Source organism: Mchenga conophoros, linkage group LG19, assembly GCF_057382185.1.
Source record: "Mchenga conophoros isolate Kocher_MC1m ecotype Shallow Benthic linkage group LG19, M_conophoros_male_GT1.1, whole genome shotgun sequence".
Classification (NCBI taxonomy): Eukaryota; Metazoa; Chordata; class Actinopteri; order Cichliformes; family Cichlidae; genus Mchenga; species Mchenga conophoros.
The window spans coordinates 10792271-10810200 of NC_140544.1; the positions used below are offsets into that span (position 1 = coordinate 10792271).

General features: G+C 44.0%; 1 protein-coding gene and 1 long non-coding RNA gene across 2 annotated transcripts; both read right to left on the reverse strand.

Annotated features, from left to right (window-relative positions):
• Positions 1-11959: 11959 nt before the first annotated feature.
• On the reverse strand, positions 11960-12997 carry LOC146551790 (uncharacterized). The gene is made up of 2 exons (XR_014890015.1): positions 12891-12997; positions 11960-12386 (listed from the first exon to the last, which is right to left on the reverse strand). It is a non-coding gene; the product is annotated as an uncharacterized LOC146551790 (long non-coding RNA).
• Positions 12998-14797: 1800 nt separating this feature from the next.
• Positions 14798-15744, reverse strand: LOC146551791 (uncharacterized). The gene is made up of 2 exons (XM_085257431.1): positions 15607-15744; positions 14798-15384 (listed from the first exon to the last, which is right to left on the reverse strand). Exons 1-2 carry the CDS (start codon positions 15667-15669, stop codon positions 15010-15012), a joined length of 438 nt encoding a protein of 145 aa, XP_085113557.1. The 5' UTR covers positions 15670-15744; the 3' UTR covers positions 14798-15009.
• Positions 15745-17930: the final 2186 nt, after the last annotated feature.

The following is a 17930-nucleotide window of genomic DNA, read 5'->3' on the forward strand; positions in this document are numbered from 1 at the left end:
TCTGTCAAAGGTTCTTCTTGCCTGTGATTTGTCCATTAGATCTGATTCCACATTCATGTTTCCCTGTGGGTCCAAAGCAGCAGCTCTGAAGTGCTGGAAATCAATGTCACTCCATCATCGCACCAGTTTCCCAGCAGGACGCTCGCTTCACCCGACAGCTCTGAGGGGGAAGTGAAATGAAAAGCTGATGTTGTTCTCATGCGAAGGCCGTATCACTGAGAACACTTCCCATTAAGATGTCATCATCTGCTCCAAGACTTCACAGCATAACCTGAAATGTTTTCCTCTGTTAGTCCAGACTGAAATATCCCAACGTGTGTCCTCTTCATGAGTTTCAGAGACTGCAAGAAATCCTAACGGGTAGCACAGACACTTTCTGCATTATCAACATCCTTTATTTAATGCAGATTTTCAACATGTTTACAAGAGTACAACTGGAAATGGAAAAAACAAAAACAATCCTCACTTCAGCCACTGCAGTGTTAACACACTGTAAACGTGTTATTCACACTGTGACAAACTACAACAGAAACGAGGTGAGTGAGAGGAAAAGCTGACTTTTATGCAGAGTAAGCAGTGAAGATGTGAACAGAGTGCGTGGGCCTGCGAGGATGAAGCAGCCAGTCTCAAAATAATGCTGCGCGTTTCCTTTACCGTTTGAAACTGCTGCTGCTTTCTGCAGGTTTCCTCTTCCTCTGCAAAGATGTTCTGAAACATAACGGCCCCTAACTCCTGCTGTTCACCTGATGCTGGTGGATTTAAAAAATTTTTTAAAAAGATGATAAACTTGTCTTGAAGCTCGTGTTTCAGCTGGTATCTGTGTCTGTGTGATGAAGCCCTGCAGTCTATGGATGCAGCCGGGTATCCAAGCTAGCTGAGGACTCAACTGTCCAAAAACATCCAACACAGCATGAGCCAAACTATCAGTGCTTCAAAATGCAGAGGTTATACACCGACTGGAGATGTCAGGGTAGCTAGCTCCATCTTTTACATACAGTCTATGGTTTAACCAGTGTTAATGCATCCCAACTCGCTGTCACTCAGCTGGTCTGTGCATACTGGGTTGAGCCCTGAGTTCTGTTATTTACCTGAAGGAGTCCTTAAAGCAAATGTGTGATGCACACATTAAGGTTTTGTGATTGTGTGAAAGAGAGGAAATGAAATGAGGATGTGTGAGAGGATGCATTTGCATGCATTAATGCTTAAACCTCTGGGAATCTGAGATCACTGTAGTAAGTCCCTGTAGTACAACAGGAATACTACAAACAACAAATGTTTCATCTCAAGCGGTGAAATCAATTAAAATCATACATGTTGGTTTCTGTTGTCTTTGTACCTTATCTTCCATTTTTCTACAGGATGTGGTGACGGGCTCAAATGAGCCTCCTTGTCATGGTGCTGCATGCCCAGTTGTTTCCAAGAGTACAGTATGTTTTTAATGATATGGTTCTACACATCATAAAATTATTAAAATCATCGTTCTGCCTCTGCTGAAGTGTGACGGAGGCGCCGTTTCTGTTCCTCAGTTTGAAGGAATCTGCATGCTCTTAACTAATGAGGCATGAGCTTAAAACCGCACATAACAGTCAATACGATCCTTTAAGGTGATAAACATTACACCGAGCCTAGCTTCCTTTGCGCTGTTGCTTTGCACTGTTGCACTGAGCAAATGGGGTTAAAATATGCTGAAGACGACTGAAAACGTCAATGAACATGCAAGACCAGAGCTCTGCTCTCTGCATTTAACCCTCCTCAGGTACAACGAGCGGAGGGCGGCTCCACAGAAGAACAAAGACTATATAAAAGACAAGAAAACATCATCACCCACTGGTTTCTGGGTTTTCATTTTAAACCTCCAACAACTGTGACCACGTTTGGATGGAGCGCTAAGTTATCTTTACTCCGAAACTGGAGTATAGTTAAGCAAACAGCATGCATAATAATAATAATAATAATAATAATAATCATTATCATTATCATTATCATTATTATTATTATTATGACACCTCATAAAAAAGCTTCCAACAGCACAAACAGTCCAGAGGTCCACTTCAGGTCAAGCCTAGCAGACAGCTAGCAACTACAGCTGCCTGTGTCACCAACCACCATCAGACAAAGAAGCCACGCCCCCAATAATGCAAACTTTAAGCTTCAATATAATTTAAAAAAGGTGAGTTATGAGTCATTCTCCACCTATACAGTTGTTATGAAGGGGGAATTTTTATAGAGACCAAAACCTGGTTTTATAGCAAGATTTCAATCGATTGTGGGGAAATAAAGTTAATCAGAGAGATCCAAGGGAAAAAAACAACTAAGAAAAACAGGATTTACCAACCAGACACTGACAGAGTACAGATACTTTTAATGCACCGCCATCAGGTCAAGAGCAGGATGTAAGTCAGGGGAAGAGGAAACCAGCACGAGTCTCAAACATACACACAGTATTATTTCACTGAAGGTTACGTCATCCTCACAGTCACACACACACTCACGTCTTCATCACTTAGCATGCACGGATGTCATCTTCTTCTCACTCAGCCTGTTTGTGTTGTCATTTGGCACTTTATCCACCGCAGCCAAGTGTGAAGAGCATGTGTACAGTATCGGCACAGACACGAATGTGGAATTAGATTTATGAGATAAAACTGGTTCAGAGTGCACGAAGCATGAAATAAGCAGGGCCTTCAAAACTCACTTGTTTTGTTACATTCAGCTGCTTATTAACACAAACGTCAAAACAGCCAATCACATGGCAGCATTCAGGCAAGGGGATATGGCAAAGAAGCCTTGCTGAAGGTCAAACAGAGCATCAGAATGAGGAACAAAGGGATCTGCTGGGATGTTTAGGCACCACGACCTCTGAAGTTCACAGAGTGAGACACTGCATGAGCAGCAGTTCTCCGTTGATGCCAGAGGTCAGAGGTCAGAATGACAGACTACTCTGAGTTGACAGGAAGGCAACAAGCTCAAATATCTACTCGGTATAACCACGGCCACAACAGGTGGAACCTTGGAGCAGATGGGTTGCAGCAGCAGAAGACCACACCAGGTGCTCCTCCTGTCGGCTAAGACCAGGAGCCCGAGGCAGATGGTTTAAAAGAGAAGTGAAAGAAGCCATCACCCAAAACTTGGCTGATTGGGACACACACCCGTTTTCACACCTTGGCTTTGTGATTAAGTAGAAGATCAACGGGGGTCCAAATCTGGGACTCTTCACTATTTGAAACTGAAAAAAGCATAGAAAAAATAACATTTAAAAAATAAAAACCCCAAAACAGACAATTACAGATACATCCTGCTCGTGTGCACGTTATAAATAAGTGAGGGGAAGAGGAGACCAGCACGAGTCTCAAACATACACAGTATTATTTCACTGGAGGTTACGTCATCCTCACAGGCACACACACACTCATCTCTTCATCACTTAGCATGCACGGATGTCATCTTCTTCTCACTCTGCCTGTTTGTGTGTCGTTCGGCACTTTACTCACCTCAGCCAAGTGTGAAGAGCATGTGTACAGTATCGGCACTGCATACACTAAACTGAGGATTGGTTTCCATTTCCAGTCCGGCCCGCATTCAAAAAGGTCGCTGTGTCTGTGCACATGTTATTTTTTGGAAGTCACTGAGAGTCTCAAAGCATGATGAGATACTTGAGTCTGCACTAACAGAGCAAACCACTGCACTCTTCAGCCTTCACATGAGAACAACAGCAGCTTTTCCGAGCTCAGAGCTTCCAGGTGAAACCACAGCTATGGTGGAGGGACCTCCGTATCCAGCATGTCAGAGCTGTTATTGATGAGCAGCAGAGTCTGAGCTCGTGTTTTAGACCCAGACATGAATGTGGGATTAGATCTAACAGATACAATTGGTTCCGAGTGCACGAAACATGAAGCAACCAAGGCCTTCAAAGCCCATTCAGCCGCCCATCCTCACACAGGGGCGTCCTTTGAAGGCGGCAGGTGGAGGAGGAAGGGCATCAGTTCTTCACTCAGTCTCGGTCAATTACTTCTATTTGTCTTGACCTCACAGCCCTTTGTGTTCACAACATTGAGTCAGAGGGGTGATGTGGTTTCTGCTCGTCAACGGAAGGGAGAATTTTTCACGTGTTTCAGATTTTTTCAAACTTGTTTTCCCATCAAAGCAAACGAAAGTAGTTTATTTTTCATCTTATTTTCAATGGTGGAGGTTTTCTTCAACCAGCCCGTCTTCAAAAAGTAGTGACGTCACGGGTTCCATTCAGCCGCTTGGATCAGCCAATTAAAAAAGAAAAAGAAACGTAAGCATGTGTGACGGTGCATGCAGAAGTAGCGCAAAGAAATCCATGAAATTACAGCACAGAGGATTTAAAGAGGTGGGGGGGGGGGGGGGGGTTGTTTCCTATTTATTCTTTTTAAATAAAAACATCCATGAATTGTAGCTTTTAAGGCAACGTCCGTTACAAGCTGATAACGTGCATGCAGAACTTCCGACAGAAACTCCGTTTAATGCTCATGTTTAACCTGTAAAAACAGGATTACACGTTTACCTTCACCTGGAACCAAATTTAGAGTCTGATACACCCCCGCACCTGATCCAGATGTGATGTTCTGCTCTTGGCTCACGTTTGAGGCTTCTGCACATTTTTCCTCTTATACGTCATGAAATCCAGGAAATTACACAAAAACAAACAAAACCCCACCACAAATAAAACACTGGACTATATATTTTTTACAATTTAAAGTTTAATTTCACAGCATTCACATGTCAAACATCAGATTTGCATCATTCTGAAAGTACAGAACTCATTTACATACAGTCGTTGTCAGACACATGAATACACATGTTTTCCACAGGGTTCAATATTTCTGAATTATCATCGAGCATGTTCCGTTACTGGCGGGAGGATTGGTTGCGTTTCAGAGTTGATGAAGAGCAGGATGCGGGAAGGAGCAGGGCGCGCCCCGGGCCCCGTCGCGCCCCGGGCCGCGTCGCGCTCGTTTCGCCCGCTCAACAGTAAATAGTTAAGCTCCCTACTTTATGTGATTTCCTTTTTCTGCCTTTTATTAAACACTAACGTTGTCCCCCCTGCCGGCTTCCGAATGTCCAGCGCGGATCAGATCATCCGGACCAGCCGTGCAGGAGAACCGTGGACAGAAGCAGCGGAGCGACGAGCAGCGTGAAGGCGGCGGGACTCCCGCTGGCGCTCGACGGTGCGGCTGTAGTCGAGTTCTGGGTGTTGGTGCCTCCGGTTCCGCTTTTACCTTGTGCCTCGGCCACCTGCAAAACATGAGATAACCACATGAGTTTAACGAATAGACACTGCACCAGGACACAGGAGTCACTCTCATCATCACCGCCTTCAGCTCAAATTGAATTATTCACGCACTTCACTCCAGGCTCCCCCCCCCCCACTTCAGGTTTTGAATCAAAGTCTGTCAGAGAATCTTTCGTCTCCATTTCTGCCAAACACTGAACTAAATTCTGAGCTGAAGCTGCAGACAGCTGCTGCTCTGGCAGTTGTGCATTTAATTATGCGCAAACAAGCTGCGTTACGCACGGCAGTTTGCGCCTCTTCTGTGAGGGAAAATGTGCAAAAAGATGCTTTAAACACGGGCTGAACTGACCTGGGAGGTAAGATTGAGAGCCAGCAGCAGGACTGCGACGAAAACGATGCTTAGCTTCTTCATGCTGATGTGATGGGAAACTGCTGCGCTCGGTGGAGGAAAGGCAATTGAAACAGGAGGCGCGCAGTCGCACCTTTTATAGCCCCCACCCAACCGACACAGAAACCGCCTTCATCATGCTGCTTTCAGGCGCTTTCAGGCGGAGATAGAGCTGCTCAAGGAGCAGAAGACAGCATAATATAATGCTATATAATGTTTAATTAAAACAGTATTTTAAGCACCCTGGGATCGTCTTTCACACCAAATCCCCCGAATAACTCAAGACAATTATGCAATGGTTCTCAGTTGTTTTTTGCTTTTCCCCGCCATTATAACTACATGTTTGTTCCGTGTGTTCTTTTGTTTGTTTGTCAAACAGCTTATTCTGCATTGTGAGCATCATCGTCTGTAGCCTGCTCCTGTTAGGTGACGGCTGTGTGCAAACAGGAATAGGACCCAAGGTGCAGACTCTGGAGACAGACGTGAACTCAAAAAGGCTTTAATGCTGAACGCAACATGACATAACTAGAAAAACTCAAAATAAACTTACACCGGTGGACAGGCAAAACACACAGCAAAATAAACGGTAGATCGCGACAAGGACACAGAGAAACACAGGGCTTAAATACACAGAGGGAGCAATCAGGGAATGAGTAACAGGAGGGAAACACAGCTGGGACAAATCAGAACTGACGAGACCAAAGAAGCGTAAACTGAACACACTGAGAAAAGACAGAGACCTTCAAAGTAAAACAGGAAACACATAACACAGACTCACATGTAGGCACTACAGAGGGAACAGAGACGTGGGACCAGGGCAGACACAAACACTGAGTGGACACGGGGATATAGGAACTAAGGATACACATAGACGCGAACTAGACAAGGGGATGCAGGTGATAGGGGAGACAGAGCAACTAAAGAAGACAGAGACATAAACCATGAGACAGAACTCAAAGAAACCAAAAAACTAGAAAATATAAATAATATCATACACTCAAAAACCCTGGGTCAACGACCCAGGCATCCTAACAGCTCCATTGTAAAGCGCTTTGAGTGCTCAGATGAGTAGAAAAGCGCTGTATAAGAACCAGTCTATTTACCATTATACACTGGTAAAAAAAAAAATAATAATAATAATTAAAGTAGCGTTCAAAGTTCATCAGATTTCAGTGGGGTATAAATCATGCTGAATACCTGCACTGATGTGCACTGGGTCATGTGTCAGGAGTGAAAGGATGCCAAGAAATTAAAGTAGCCTGCAGAGGGCACATACCTACAGACACCTGAAAATCAGAGTGAAAACACACGGAGGGACAATGTCAGTGGCCTCCGTCTGTAAAATCATTCCCGACTCGGAGGTTGTCTCACTTTTAGCCCTCTGGTGCACTTGTTGTTAATTTCATTAGCACCAAAGCAGCTTAAACTGATTAGCATCCTCCTCTGCTACTTGACAGCCCAGATCTATATCCTAGAAGTTTAACTTGATGCTCTGATCGGAAAATGCTTCTTTAATTTGATTGTATTACCCTTTAATAAGCAGGGATATAGGTTTTGAATTTTTCCTTTAATTTGTCATCTAAGGCTTCGATTTAACTAACGATAGATAAATGACGACCTCTAGTGGTCAGTCGCTGTCATTGCCGCTTCAGATTCTCCTACGACCCAGCGGGACTGTGTGCGTTTAAAGCTGGAGGGTGCTGAGGTGTCTCCGTGTATCACAGGGACCGCTCAGACCCAATGGTTTGGAGGTCAAGTTAGAGAGAAAAGGTCAAGATGGTTGGTATCATCATCATCATCATCACCATGGTTGAAAACCAGGAAGCTGACAGTCCAGTTTCCAAACATGTCAGAGTACTGGCTTCTGAAGTGTGTGAGCCGCCTGGAAGCATTTTAAACACTTTGATTTCTAGTTGTTATTACTAATAATTACTGGTAGTAGCCATTGTAGTATTATCCAGTTAAAATAAAGGTTACATAAATAACCTTTATTGTTATAATAGAAAAAAAAACGCATCTTTACGTTTAAATAAGGAAATACAGTCTTAGAGTATGTCTGATAGAGCCTTGTGGAACTCCAGATGCAGAAATTTAACTGAGAAATTCCTTTAAAAATCACATTTACACCAACTTAAAGCCAAACTCAACTCTTGCACAATATGACAGAAAGTGTCCTGTAGGTTTCACACTACATTTATTCTTTTACAAATGTCTTCAAGAGTTCAGCTAAGCACAGATCTCCACTTGTTTTCTACAACGCAGGGAAACAATATTCCACATTTTTATCCAGTCGCTCAGATTTATTTTGCACAAACATGTAAACCCGGTTGCTAATCTACTAATCAACACACTGAACATATTGTGTCATTTCCAGCAGACTGAGCTGTCATGTATTAGTGAACTTCATCAAAATTTCACAACCGAAAATTAAGAAACTTTGGCCACAAACATCTGAATGTACAGAAACACAAAAGCTTCAAAGAACCATTTTAAACAAGTACAGGAAGTACATTTTATTTAAACTCTCAAGTCTGTATCTGCACAGAGCCTTCGACATGCATGTTTGTACATTACAACCTTTTTTGTAAAAGAAATAACCAGAATAAATAAACGAATTAAACTTGTCATGTTTTTCTAAACTGGTTAAATAATTTAGTAGTAGTAAGTACGCCTGAGTATTTAGAGCAGTACAAACAAACGTTTGCTCGTGCCTGACTATAAGCAAGCTCAGTCTAAAACAATCCACACTGTGTACTTTAGAGTTTTTGTTTAAAATGTCTGAACCGTCTCAGGTTCCAGTTTTTACAGGATGTAGTGACAGGCTGAACATGTTGCATCAGTGCAGCATGTTTAAAAAGGGAACTTTATGATCGTATAGACAACAAATTACTCATCATGGCTGAGGTGCTGCTTCTCTTTTTGTTCTTATTCTTGGTGAAATCTCTACATCATCTACTGTAATTTTGCTGGCTAACCCCGTTTCTTCTTCAGAGCCATCACCATATATAAGGTCAAATACGAGTCCTGACAGTGCTGACCCTGTAACAGCTGGGATGGGCGCCAGCAACGCTGAATTAGACAAGGAAGGAAACGAATGGATGGAATTCCGAGTTTTTCGTGTAATCTAGTGGTAGGACACACCTGAGGGAAGAATCATGACACAGAGTGCATACTGTGTTCCCACTGCACCCCTTAGTGTCACCACTGTGGATCCTCTGCCATCATCTCATTGGATGCTCAGCATCAGAGATGATAGATAATCAGGTTGGCACAGTTTTTGGGTTATGTCTTTGTTGTACTGCAGCATGTTGAACAATAATTAAAAGCTACACTTTCACTGAGTGTAGGCCCTCCAGACCGGCCCATCACTCCAAAGTGGGTCGACCCACCGGGAAAACCCCCAGTATGTCAGATTGCATCCTCCTCTGCACAGTTTCCACTGGTGACCAACACCAGGTCTCTTTAACCCCGACTGATCCAGCACGGAGATGTTATTATTGATGATCCACGTTTGATGTGAATGCCCGACTGCCTCAGTTAAGGTCAGAGGTCATGATTCAACTGTTTAAAAAAAAATAAAAAAGACTGTGGGAGAGTCCAAGAAAACCACTGCTGACCAAAAAGATCACAAAAGCTCATCTCACATCTGCTAACAAACATCTGGATGATACCCGAGACTTCAGTGAAATATTCTGTGGACTGATAGCAGAGGCTGAACCATTTCCTGTTAGATTTGCGTCAGACTCACAGCGTTTCATAAAGGGAACATCCCAGCAGCAGGCAGACACTGTGGTGGTTTGGGATGCAGTGTGACTGAGGGAATTGTGCTCTCCACCAGGAAACCCTGAAGGAGGATGTCTGCCCATCAGCTCAGTCATTGTCCTGGTGTATATTCATTTCACACAGCACTGGCAGGTTTGGACAACTTTGTTTTAACAAAGAAAATCTGCATTAAAACAAAAACACCACGTTGTATTCACTGACTTTCTCCAACACTGTACATCATGCGGGTTTATTAGCAGGACTGATTTCTGAATGTTACGATACTGACTTTACCCACAGCCTCACAGTAACATCCTCGTACCCTTATCATCATATCTCCAGGTTTTTGAGGGAAATGCAACCTCAGATAAACACCATTTACAAAATGCAGAAGCACCATCTGAAACACTGAGTCTGCACCATCATCAGCTCAGAAAACCACTTTCAGCAGCAATAGCTTGAAGTACTGGTTTTCTGTGTTACTTTATAAGGCTCGCACATCATTCTGGAGGAAATTTGACTTCTGCTTTACATCATTGCTTCAGTCGAGGTCGGTGGTTTGGGCTAGTGCAACCCAGGCTTCAGCTGCCGCCAACACTTTAGTACACAGGAGCTCACGGCCCGCACCACTGCAAGGTGCCCACATCATCAGCTGTGCTGAGTTTGGTTTTTCTTGAAACACGCGCTCTGCATTACGGGCAAACGCCTCCACTGTGTGTGAAAGGACAGATTTCTTTCTCTTCTCAGTTTTTACAGAGAAGAGAAAGACTTTTTTTTAGAGAGAGGGGAAGTGCTGATTGGGCCGTATCATTAGCAAATTATCTTAAAAGTCTTTCTTTGGCTCGTGACTTCGTTTACTTCATCTTGGGCTTGATTATTTATTTTAATTAACTGCTAAACTAACTGTTGGTTATGTTACTTACCAGATGATTTTTTGAATATTTATTTCCCCCCATTGTATTGAACCGGTGTGATCAGCTACCATTTAAGTTTCCTTTATTTCCTGTGTGTTAGGCTGCTGTTATTCTGTCGAGCAGTCAGTTTGGAGGCTTGAGTTCAGGGGCTGCTGTTGTTAGTTTACTTTGGATATTTCTACATTTTGGGGGTAAATAAAACCCACTTTTTCCCTAATCACCACTAACTCACACTCACACGGACCTTGAGGTGAATTTCCTGGGAGTTTTGAGAAAACTGTGAGCCTCTTGAACGTCTTCCACTCATGGATAATCTCTCACTGCAGAATGATGATCTTTGTTCTTATGAACAGACTGAGTGTTGGTCTCTAACATCACTACTGACGTTGTGTCAACACACCTAAATGTTGCAGATCTGCTAACTGGTCTGACAGAGGTGCTCACACCTGATGAGGATCAGTTAAGTGTGTGTTTGATTAGCAGCACCTGGCTCATAGTTACTCTCATAATGAAGCAGCAAGGCTGGACTTCGGCTTCATGTTTGTGAAATAATGGTGACACATCATGTAATATATTGTTCATTTGAAGCTGTATTTACTTAACTGATCAAACCTTTAAACCACCACATATTAAATAATCAGCATCGTCACATTTATCAAACTTCTCATACTGTTTTCAGCGCTGTGACTGAAACCTGCTTTATTTTTTCAGTTCATCCTCATTGGGTCTTACTTTCACCTGTGATCTACACCTGTCCATTATTCCCCAGCCACACCCCTGCATCCTGTCACAGTGTACACACTCCGTGTAGCCTACTTTACTAGATAGTCTTCCTCAGTTTGTCAGTCTTTCCTACTGTTTCCAGTTTTCACTTCCTTTTCATCTGTTTGTGTTTGAGCTTGTTTACTGATTCTGACTTCAGCTCCTCGTATTTTCCCTCTTCTTCCTCTGCGTGTCTCCCTTTTGAGTTCTTTCCCTCCAAGTTATCACAGATTCACTTTGCAAATATTATTTCATCTCTTGGATCTCTGAGCTCATACTGAAAATATAATATAAAGAAAGTTGGTATAATTTTACATTCCGCTCCACTTTTAAAAGTGATCCGTGCTTTTAACACATCCAGGCCGAGTTACTGCAGTTTTGTGTCAGATGGGCCAAAACGCTCCTGGCGATGCGTCTACATGTTAGAATTCACTTCATAGTTTTCATACTGGTACTTTCAGCAAGTCTGCAAAGGTTAAACAAGCTGAACGTAAAAAAGCGATTCAGCTTTTGTGATGAGGTTCAAATTAAAAATAAAAGTTTTTTCAAGCGGGATGTTTGACCATCACACCTCTACTGTACAACCAACGGTTCTATGCAACAGAATAAATGCAAGCAGCTGCGTAAATGTGCATAATTACACATCTAGAGCAGAGCAGGCTTTAAAATAGCTGCTTTTCGGTTCTATCAGCCGCACGTTTATTTACAGTCACCCGAAACCAGATTAAGCTGAGCCTGATAATCCGCCTGTGCGGCTGACACGGACACCAAACCTGATTATCAGTGTTCTCAGTTCACCTGCTCAACCTCTTCCAGCATCTATACTTCACATACCGTGACGCTCCACGGGGGAAAAAACAACAGCTCAGTCACGTGTTCCTACAATTTACAGTTTTATTCTTTTTATAAAATTCGAGAAATCTGGTCTAAAGTACAAAACTCGTTCGTGTACAATCACTTGAAACGGATTGTCTTCTTCACGGGTGCGTAAAGACAGCCAATCGGGGCGGCGCGCGCTCCTTTCAAAACATTTCCCATCAACACTGAAAACGATTTCACTTCAAAGAAAAAATACATTGAATCTGGAATAAAACTAAAGATGCGTCTCCAGTCCACGCGTGACGGCTGTGCCGTGTCCGCTCGCTCAGGCGTGAAACAGAAGAGCCGCGAGCAGCAGCGGGGACAGCAGCAGCGTGGAGAGGGCGGGACCTCCGCAGCCACTCTTAGTGGGTTCACTGGTGGAGATGGAGGTGGAGCTGGTGGTGTTGGTGCTGGGGAGGGCGGTGCTGGCTGCCTCGGCCCTCTGAAACACACAAAAGCGAACTGCGATCACGGAGGGTCACGACAAACTCCTGATCCCGTGAAAACTTTAAACACCACGCGAGCGAAAATCTTCATTTTAATCATTTCATCAAAATTCCACAAAAACAGAATTTCCCCTCACGTTTACTTCTACCCTCAAATCTGGTGTAAGGAATCTTCCACTCGGGATTCTTTGCGCTCCCACGATAAATGTTACTCATTCCACATTTTAACACTGACGTTGTTTTTTACTCATCAGGCCCGGGGGCACGAAAAACCCGCCGGTCTTTATTTCTGCCCAACGTTATTTCCACAGCTCTAAACTCGGAGTTTGTGGAAGTTTGGAGTTTCTCCTTCAGTCTCGGATGCTCCTCAACATAAGCCTTAAAGCTCCTTATGTCCGCATTTAATTAGGCGCAAACAAACTGCGTTTCCGCCGCATCTTTAAAAGAAAAGGTGCTGAAAGATTTAGTTTTTATTAAAAAGATGCAATGGTGAAACTGACCTGAGAGCTGAGACGGAGAGCCAGCAGCAGAACTGCGAGGGAAACGATGCTCAGCGTCTTCATGCTGGAGGTGATGGAGGCTCGTTTTCTCTGTCGGGTGGAGGAACAGTGAATGAACGGGAGGCGCAGGTCGGGCTTTTATAGGCTTTGAATTTACCGCTGATGTATATATGGTGACATCTAGCGGCCGCTCGCTGACTCACAGACGCTGCTCTGGAGTGTGTGTGTGTGTGTGTGTGTGTGTGTGTGTGTGTGTGTGTGTGTGTGTGTGTGTGTGTGTGTGTGTCTTTAACTCCATTCCAGCCACATGACTAGATGAGCACCGCACTATTCTCATTGTCATTGGCCTGTCAGTCAAAGCTGGAAAGGAATGACTTCTATTGACTTTATATTGATCATGTGTCATTGTTCTATTGAGGAAACGTTATTTTGACATCATTAACATGTCATCAGCTAAACAGCTGTAAAGACTGTGAACACACTGATTTCTGCTGGATGTTTTGGTGCACGACTCTGTGGGGACGTGTTTGCTGGGCAGCGAGCAGGAAACCCGTCCTCCAGCCTGCTGATTTAACCTCACAGTGCAACGGCCAGCTGGAGGTTACCTCATCAATGTGGATTGTTTACCTGCAAGCCAGTAAGACTCCCGTTACTAAAAAAAAGTCCCCTGCAAGTCCCCAGCTTGTACACAATAACCTGCAGAAAGTGTTTTGTGAGATAAGGTGGGCCGTGCATACCTGCAGGCCGTGTCGACAGGAGTCCGAACTGTTAGAAGTGATTCAGGCTTTTAACTGGCTGAGAAGAATCGAGGTGGCTGGCGGGACATGTTTGTACCAAATTTCAGTCCATTGTGCAGAAATAAAGAAACCTCAGAGGTCATATAGAAGAAACACTAACAGGCTACTCAGCTCTGCATCATATTTAGAAAATTACAGAGTGAATTATGGAGGTTTTAATGCAGCACCATCAGGTGAACAGCGTGAGAGAAAGAGGAAACTAGCACCCGTCTCAAACAGTAAAGGAAATACGCAGTTTTATTTTGAGGAAGATTACATCATCCTCACAGACCCACACACCTCGCTCACGTCTTCATCACTTTGCATAAACGTCCTCTTCTCACTCGGCCCGTTTCTGTTGTAGTTTATCTCTAACCAACATGTTTCCAATGTTAACAGGTCTGATGTGTAAGTCTGAATAAACTAAAGGTTGTTAATAATTCAGAAAGTATCTGTGCAGGGAGGGATCTCTGCCTCCAGCATGCCTGTGGAGATATGAGCTGTTATTGATGAGCAGAGTGAGCTGGTGTGACTCACAGGGAGACTAGCAAACAGAGGCTGGATCCTTTGATTTTGGACAGTAGAGTCAGACTTCGGTGTAAACATGCGAGCACCAATCCATCCTGCTTTATACCAGCAGCACGTGTTTGTCAAGGTGTGGGTAGATTTTCTTTAGACACTTCAGGCCCCTCAGAAAAAAACTGAGCCACGGTGCGTCCTGCTGGTAAAAGTGCACCTTCTAGAATACACTGTATATAAGATGGACACAGTCACGTCTCAGTCCCGAAGCAGTTTTACATTTATGTTAGCTGTAAATTTGAGTTCCAAATTAAAACCTTTCTGCATGTACGCACAGAAACTTCTGAACCTGGAGGCTTAGACCTAAGTTCACCACATGTGAGGCAGCAGGTGTGCCCTGTGTTGACTAGCATTACCATAGGAAGCTCAGATTTTCTCGTCAGGGTTAGGGTGCCAATTTAAAATAGCTGAAACCAGATTAAGAGGCTGAAGGAGCCTGATAATCAGACCTGGTGTGACTGAGCCACAGCGGGTCAGACCATCGGGGCTCTGAACTCACTCATGCAGCTTCACTTTTCCCGCACAGGAAGGAAACAGTCACGTGGTCTTAGATTTTAAGTTTTATTCAGTTGACATCAAAGCACAGCCTTTCAGTCCCAAATGTTTTACAGCATTTAGACAAACTTCATAGTCAGTGACACCGGAAACAGGAGCACCTCCATGACTCACTCCTGTTCTCAGAGTTCAGGAGGAAACAGCTTTTTATTAAACCTCCTTTAGGAAGACCTAAAGTTTCCACGGAGTCCAGGCCGATCCGGATCCAGTCATCCGGACCAGCTGTGGAGGAGAGCCAACAGAGCCAGCAGCGGAGTGCAGGCGGCGGGTCCCCGGGAGCCGGTCCCTGTCGGAGGCCTGCTTCTTGGAGAAGTCGCAGTCTTCACAGTGGAAAGTGTGGACGCCGTGGCAGAGACTGCCTTCACCGTGGAGGACTTTACTGTGGACGCCGCGGTCATAGTGGACAACGTAGATGCGCTGAGCGTGGAGGACTTGACCGTGGACGCCGTGGAATGGCTGACCGTGGAGGACTTGATCGTGGACTTGATCATGGACGCCGTGGACGGGCTGACCGTGGACGACTTGATCGTGGACGCTTTGATCGTGGACGCTGGGGACGCCGTGGACACGTGCCCCCGGGCCATCTGCAACACAAGAGACGCCATGAAGCTGAGGAAGTGCGGCTGCACACCGTGGGGAGGCTGAGAGGCCCTTAGAGTTACCTCCACCTTTGATCAGGTGTTTGACAAAAAGTTTGTCCCGCAGCCTCTCCTGCCCCTCCACGCGACATTTAAAGCTTCTTAACGTAATGCAACTCCTCAGCACAAACACGACTCTCACGACACTTGGACAAAAACGTAACTCACCTGTGAGCTGAGCTGGAGAATCAGCAGCAGCGATGCGAGGACGACCACACGCAGCGTCTTCATGTCGGCTGTGCTCTGCTGGGGGGAGGAAAGGTGATTGATCACAGAGGCGCACAGCCCACCTTTTATAGCCCCCACGCCTCGACACACCCCTATCTGCTGCGTTCACGGGATGTCGCAGATGTCGCTTCTCAAGTCAACCGTGATCATGTTTAACACCTAATGTTGTTTTTATTTGTAAACACATATTTAACCAATGATGATCCAGAACAACCAAACAAACCGAAAAGTACAACAAATTGTAAAAAAAAAGTACATTTTTTGCAGTTATTTATTGCATGTGATGAAATTTATGTCTGCATGCTTCTATCTGTCTGAGTCGTTGGCTATGTCCCAATTCAGGGTCTGCACGCTTGAAGTACGCGCACTACGCGTACTGCGTACGGTGCGTACTATGAGTACGAGAAGTGCGGAAGTGAGAGGCTTGTAAAATGGGACGGTATACGCTTCGTCGCGCTGTTCAGGTTGCCTAGCAACCATGATACTAACCGCGAGACACGTTACATACAGCTTTGTTTGACAGAAATGAAGGAGAAAAATGTTTTGTTGGTCATTCATTTTTGTCATGACATCACTTTGATTAGTTGAGTATCTGAGGCTGAGACCACGGGACTGTAAAACATGATTGTTGGGCTTCATTTCTGTGCTGAACAGTCATTTAAGATTAGTTAGTAAATAATAATTAGTTAATGTTGTTCATGAGACTAAAGTCAACTCACTGTGGTAATGTAAATATATATATATATATATATATATATATATATATATATATATATATATATATATATATATATACAGGGAGTGCAGAATTATTAGGCAAATGAGTATTTTGTCCACATCATCCTCTTCATGCATGTTGTCTTACTCCAAGCTGTATAGGCTCGAAAGCCTACTACCAATTAAGCATATTAGGTGATGTGCATCTCTGTAATGAGAAGGGGTGTGGTCTAATGACATCAACACCCTATATCAGGTGTGCATAATTATTAGGCAACTTCCTTTCCTTTGGGTAACCGGGTTAAAAGAAGGACTTGACAGGCTCAGAAAAGTCTAAAATAGTGAGATATCTTGCAGAGGGATGCAGCAGTCTCAAAATTGCAAAGCTTCTGAAGCGTGATCATCGAACAATCAAGCGTTTCATTCAAAATAGTCAACAGGGTCGCAAGAAGCGTGTGGAAAAACCAAGGCACAAAATGACTGCCCATGAACTGAGAAAAGTCAAGCGTGCAGCTGCCAAGATGCCACTTGCCACCAGTTTGGCCATATTTCAGAGCTGCAACATCACTGGAGTGCCCAAAAGCACAAGGTGTGCAATACTCAGAGACATGGCCAAGGTAAGAAAGGCTGAAAGACGACCACCACTGAACAAGACACACAAGCTGAAACGTCAAGACTGGGCCAAGAAATATCTCAAGACTGGTTTTTCTAAGGTTTTATGGACTGATGAAATGAGAGTGAGTCTTGATGGGCCAGATGGATGGGCCCGTGGCTGGATTGGTAATGGGCAGAGAGCTCCAGTCCGACTCAGACGCCAGCAAGGTGGAGGTGGAGTACTGGTTTGGGCTGGTATCATCAAAGATGAGCTTGTGGGGCCTTTTCGGGTTGAGGATGGAGTCAAGCTCAACTCCCAGTCCTACTGCCAGTTTCTGGAAGACACCTTCTTCAAGCAGTGGTACAGGAAGAAGTCTGCATCCTTCAAGAAAAACATGATTTTCATGCAGGACAATGCTCCATCACATGCGTCCAAGTACTCCACAGCGTGGCTGGCAAGAAAGGGTCACCTGATCTGAACCCCATTGAGAACCTGTGGTCCATCATCAAATGTGAGATTTACAAGGAGGGAAAACAGTACACCTCTCTGAACAGTGTCTGGGAGGCTGTGGTTGCTGCTGCACGCAATGTTGATGGTGAACAGATCAAAACACTGACAGAATCCATGGATGGCAGGCTTTTGAGTGTCCTTGCAAAGAAAGGTGGCTATATTGGTCGCTGATTTGTTTTTGTTTTGTTTTTGAATGTCAGAAATGTATATTTGTGAATGTGGAGATGTTATATTGGTTTCACTGGTAAAAATAAATAATTGAAATGGGTATATATTTGTTTTTTGTTAAGTTGCCTAATAATTATGCACAGTAATAGTCACCTGCACACACAGATATCCCCCTAAAATAGCTAAAACTAAAAACAAACTAAAAACTACTTCCAAAAACATTCAGCTTTGATATTAATGAGTTTTTTGGGTTCATTGAGAACATGGTTGTTGT

Excerpts from the sequence above, each read along its gene's own strand:
- LOC146551791 (XM_085257431.1), bottom strand. The coding sequence starts at position 15,669 with ATGAAGACGCTGCGTGTGGTCGTCCTCGCATCGCTGCTGCTGATTCTC. Across the intron at positions 15,385-15,606 it reads TTCTCCAGCTCAGCTCACAG|ATGGCCCGGGGGCACGTGTC; the intron begins GTGAGTTACGTT and ends CTTGTGTTGCAG.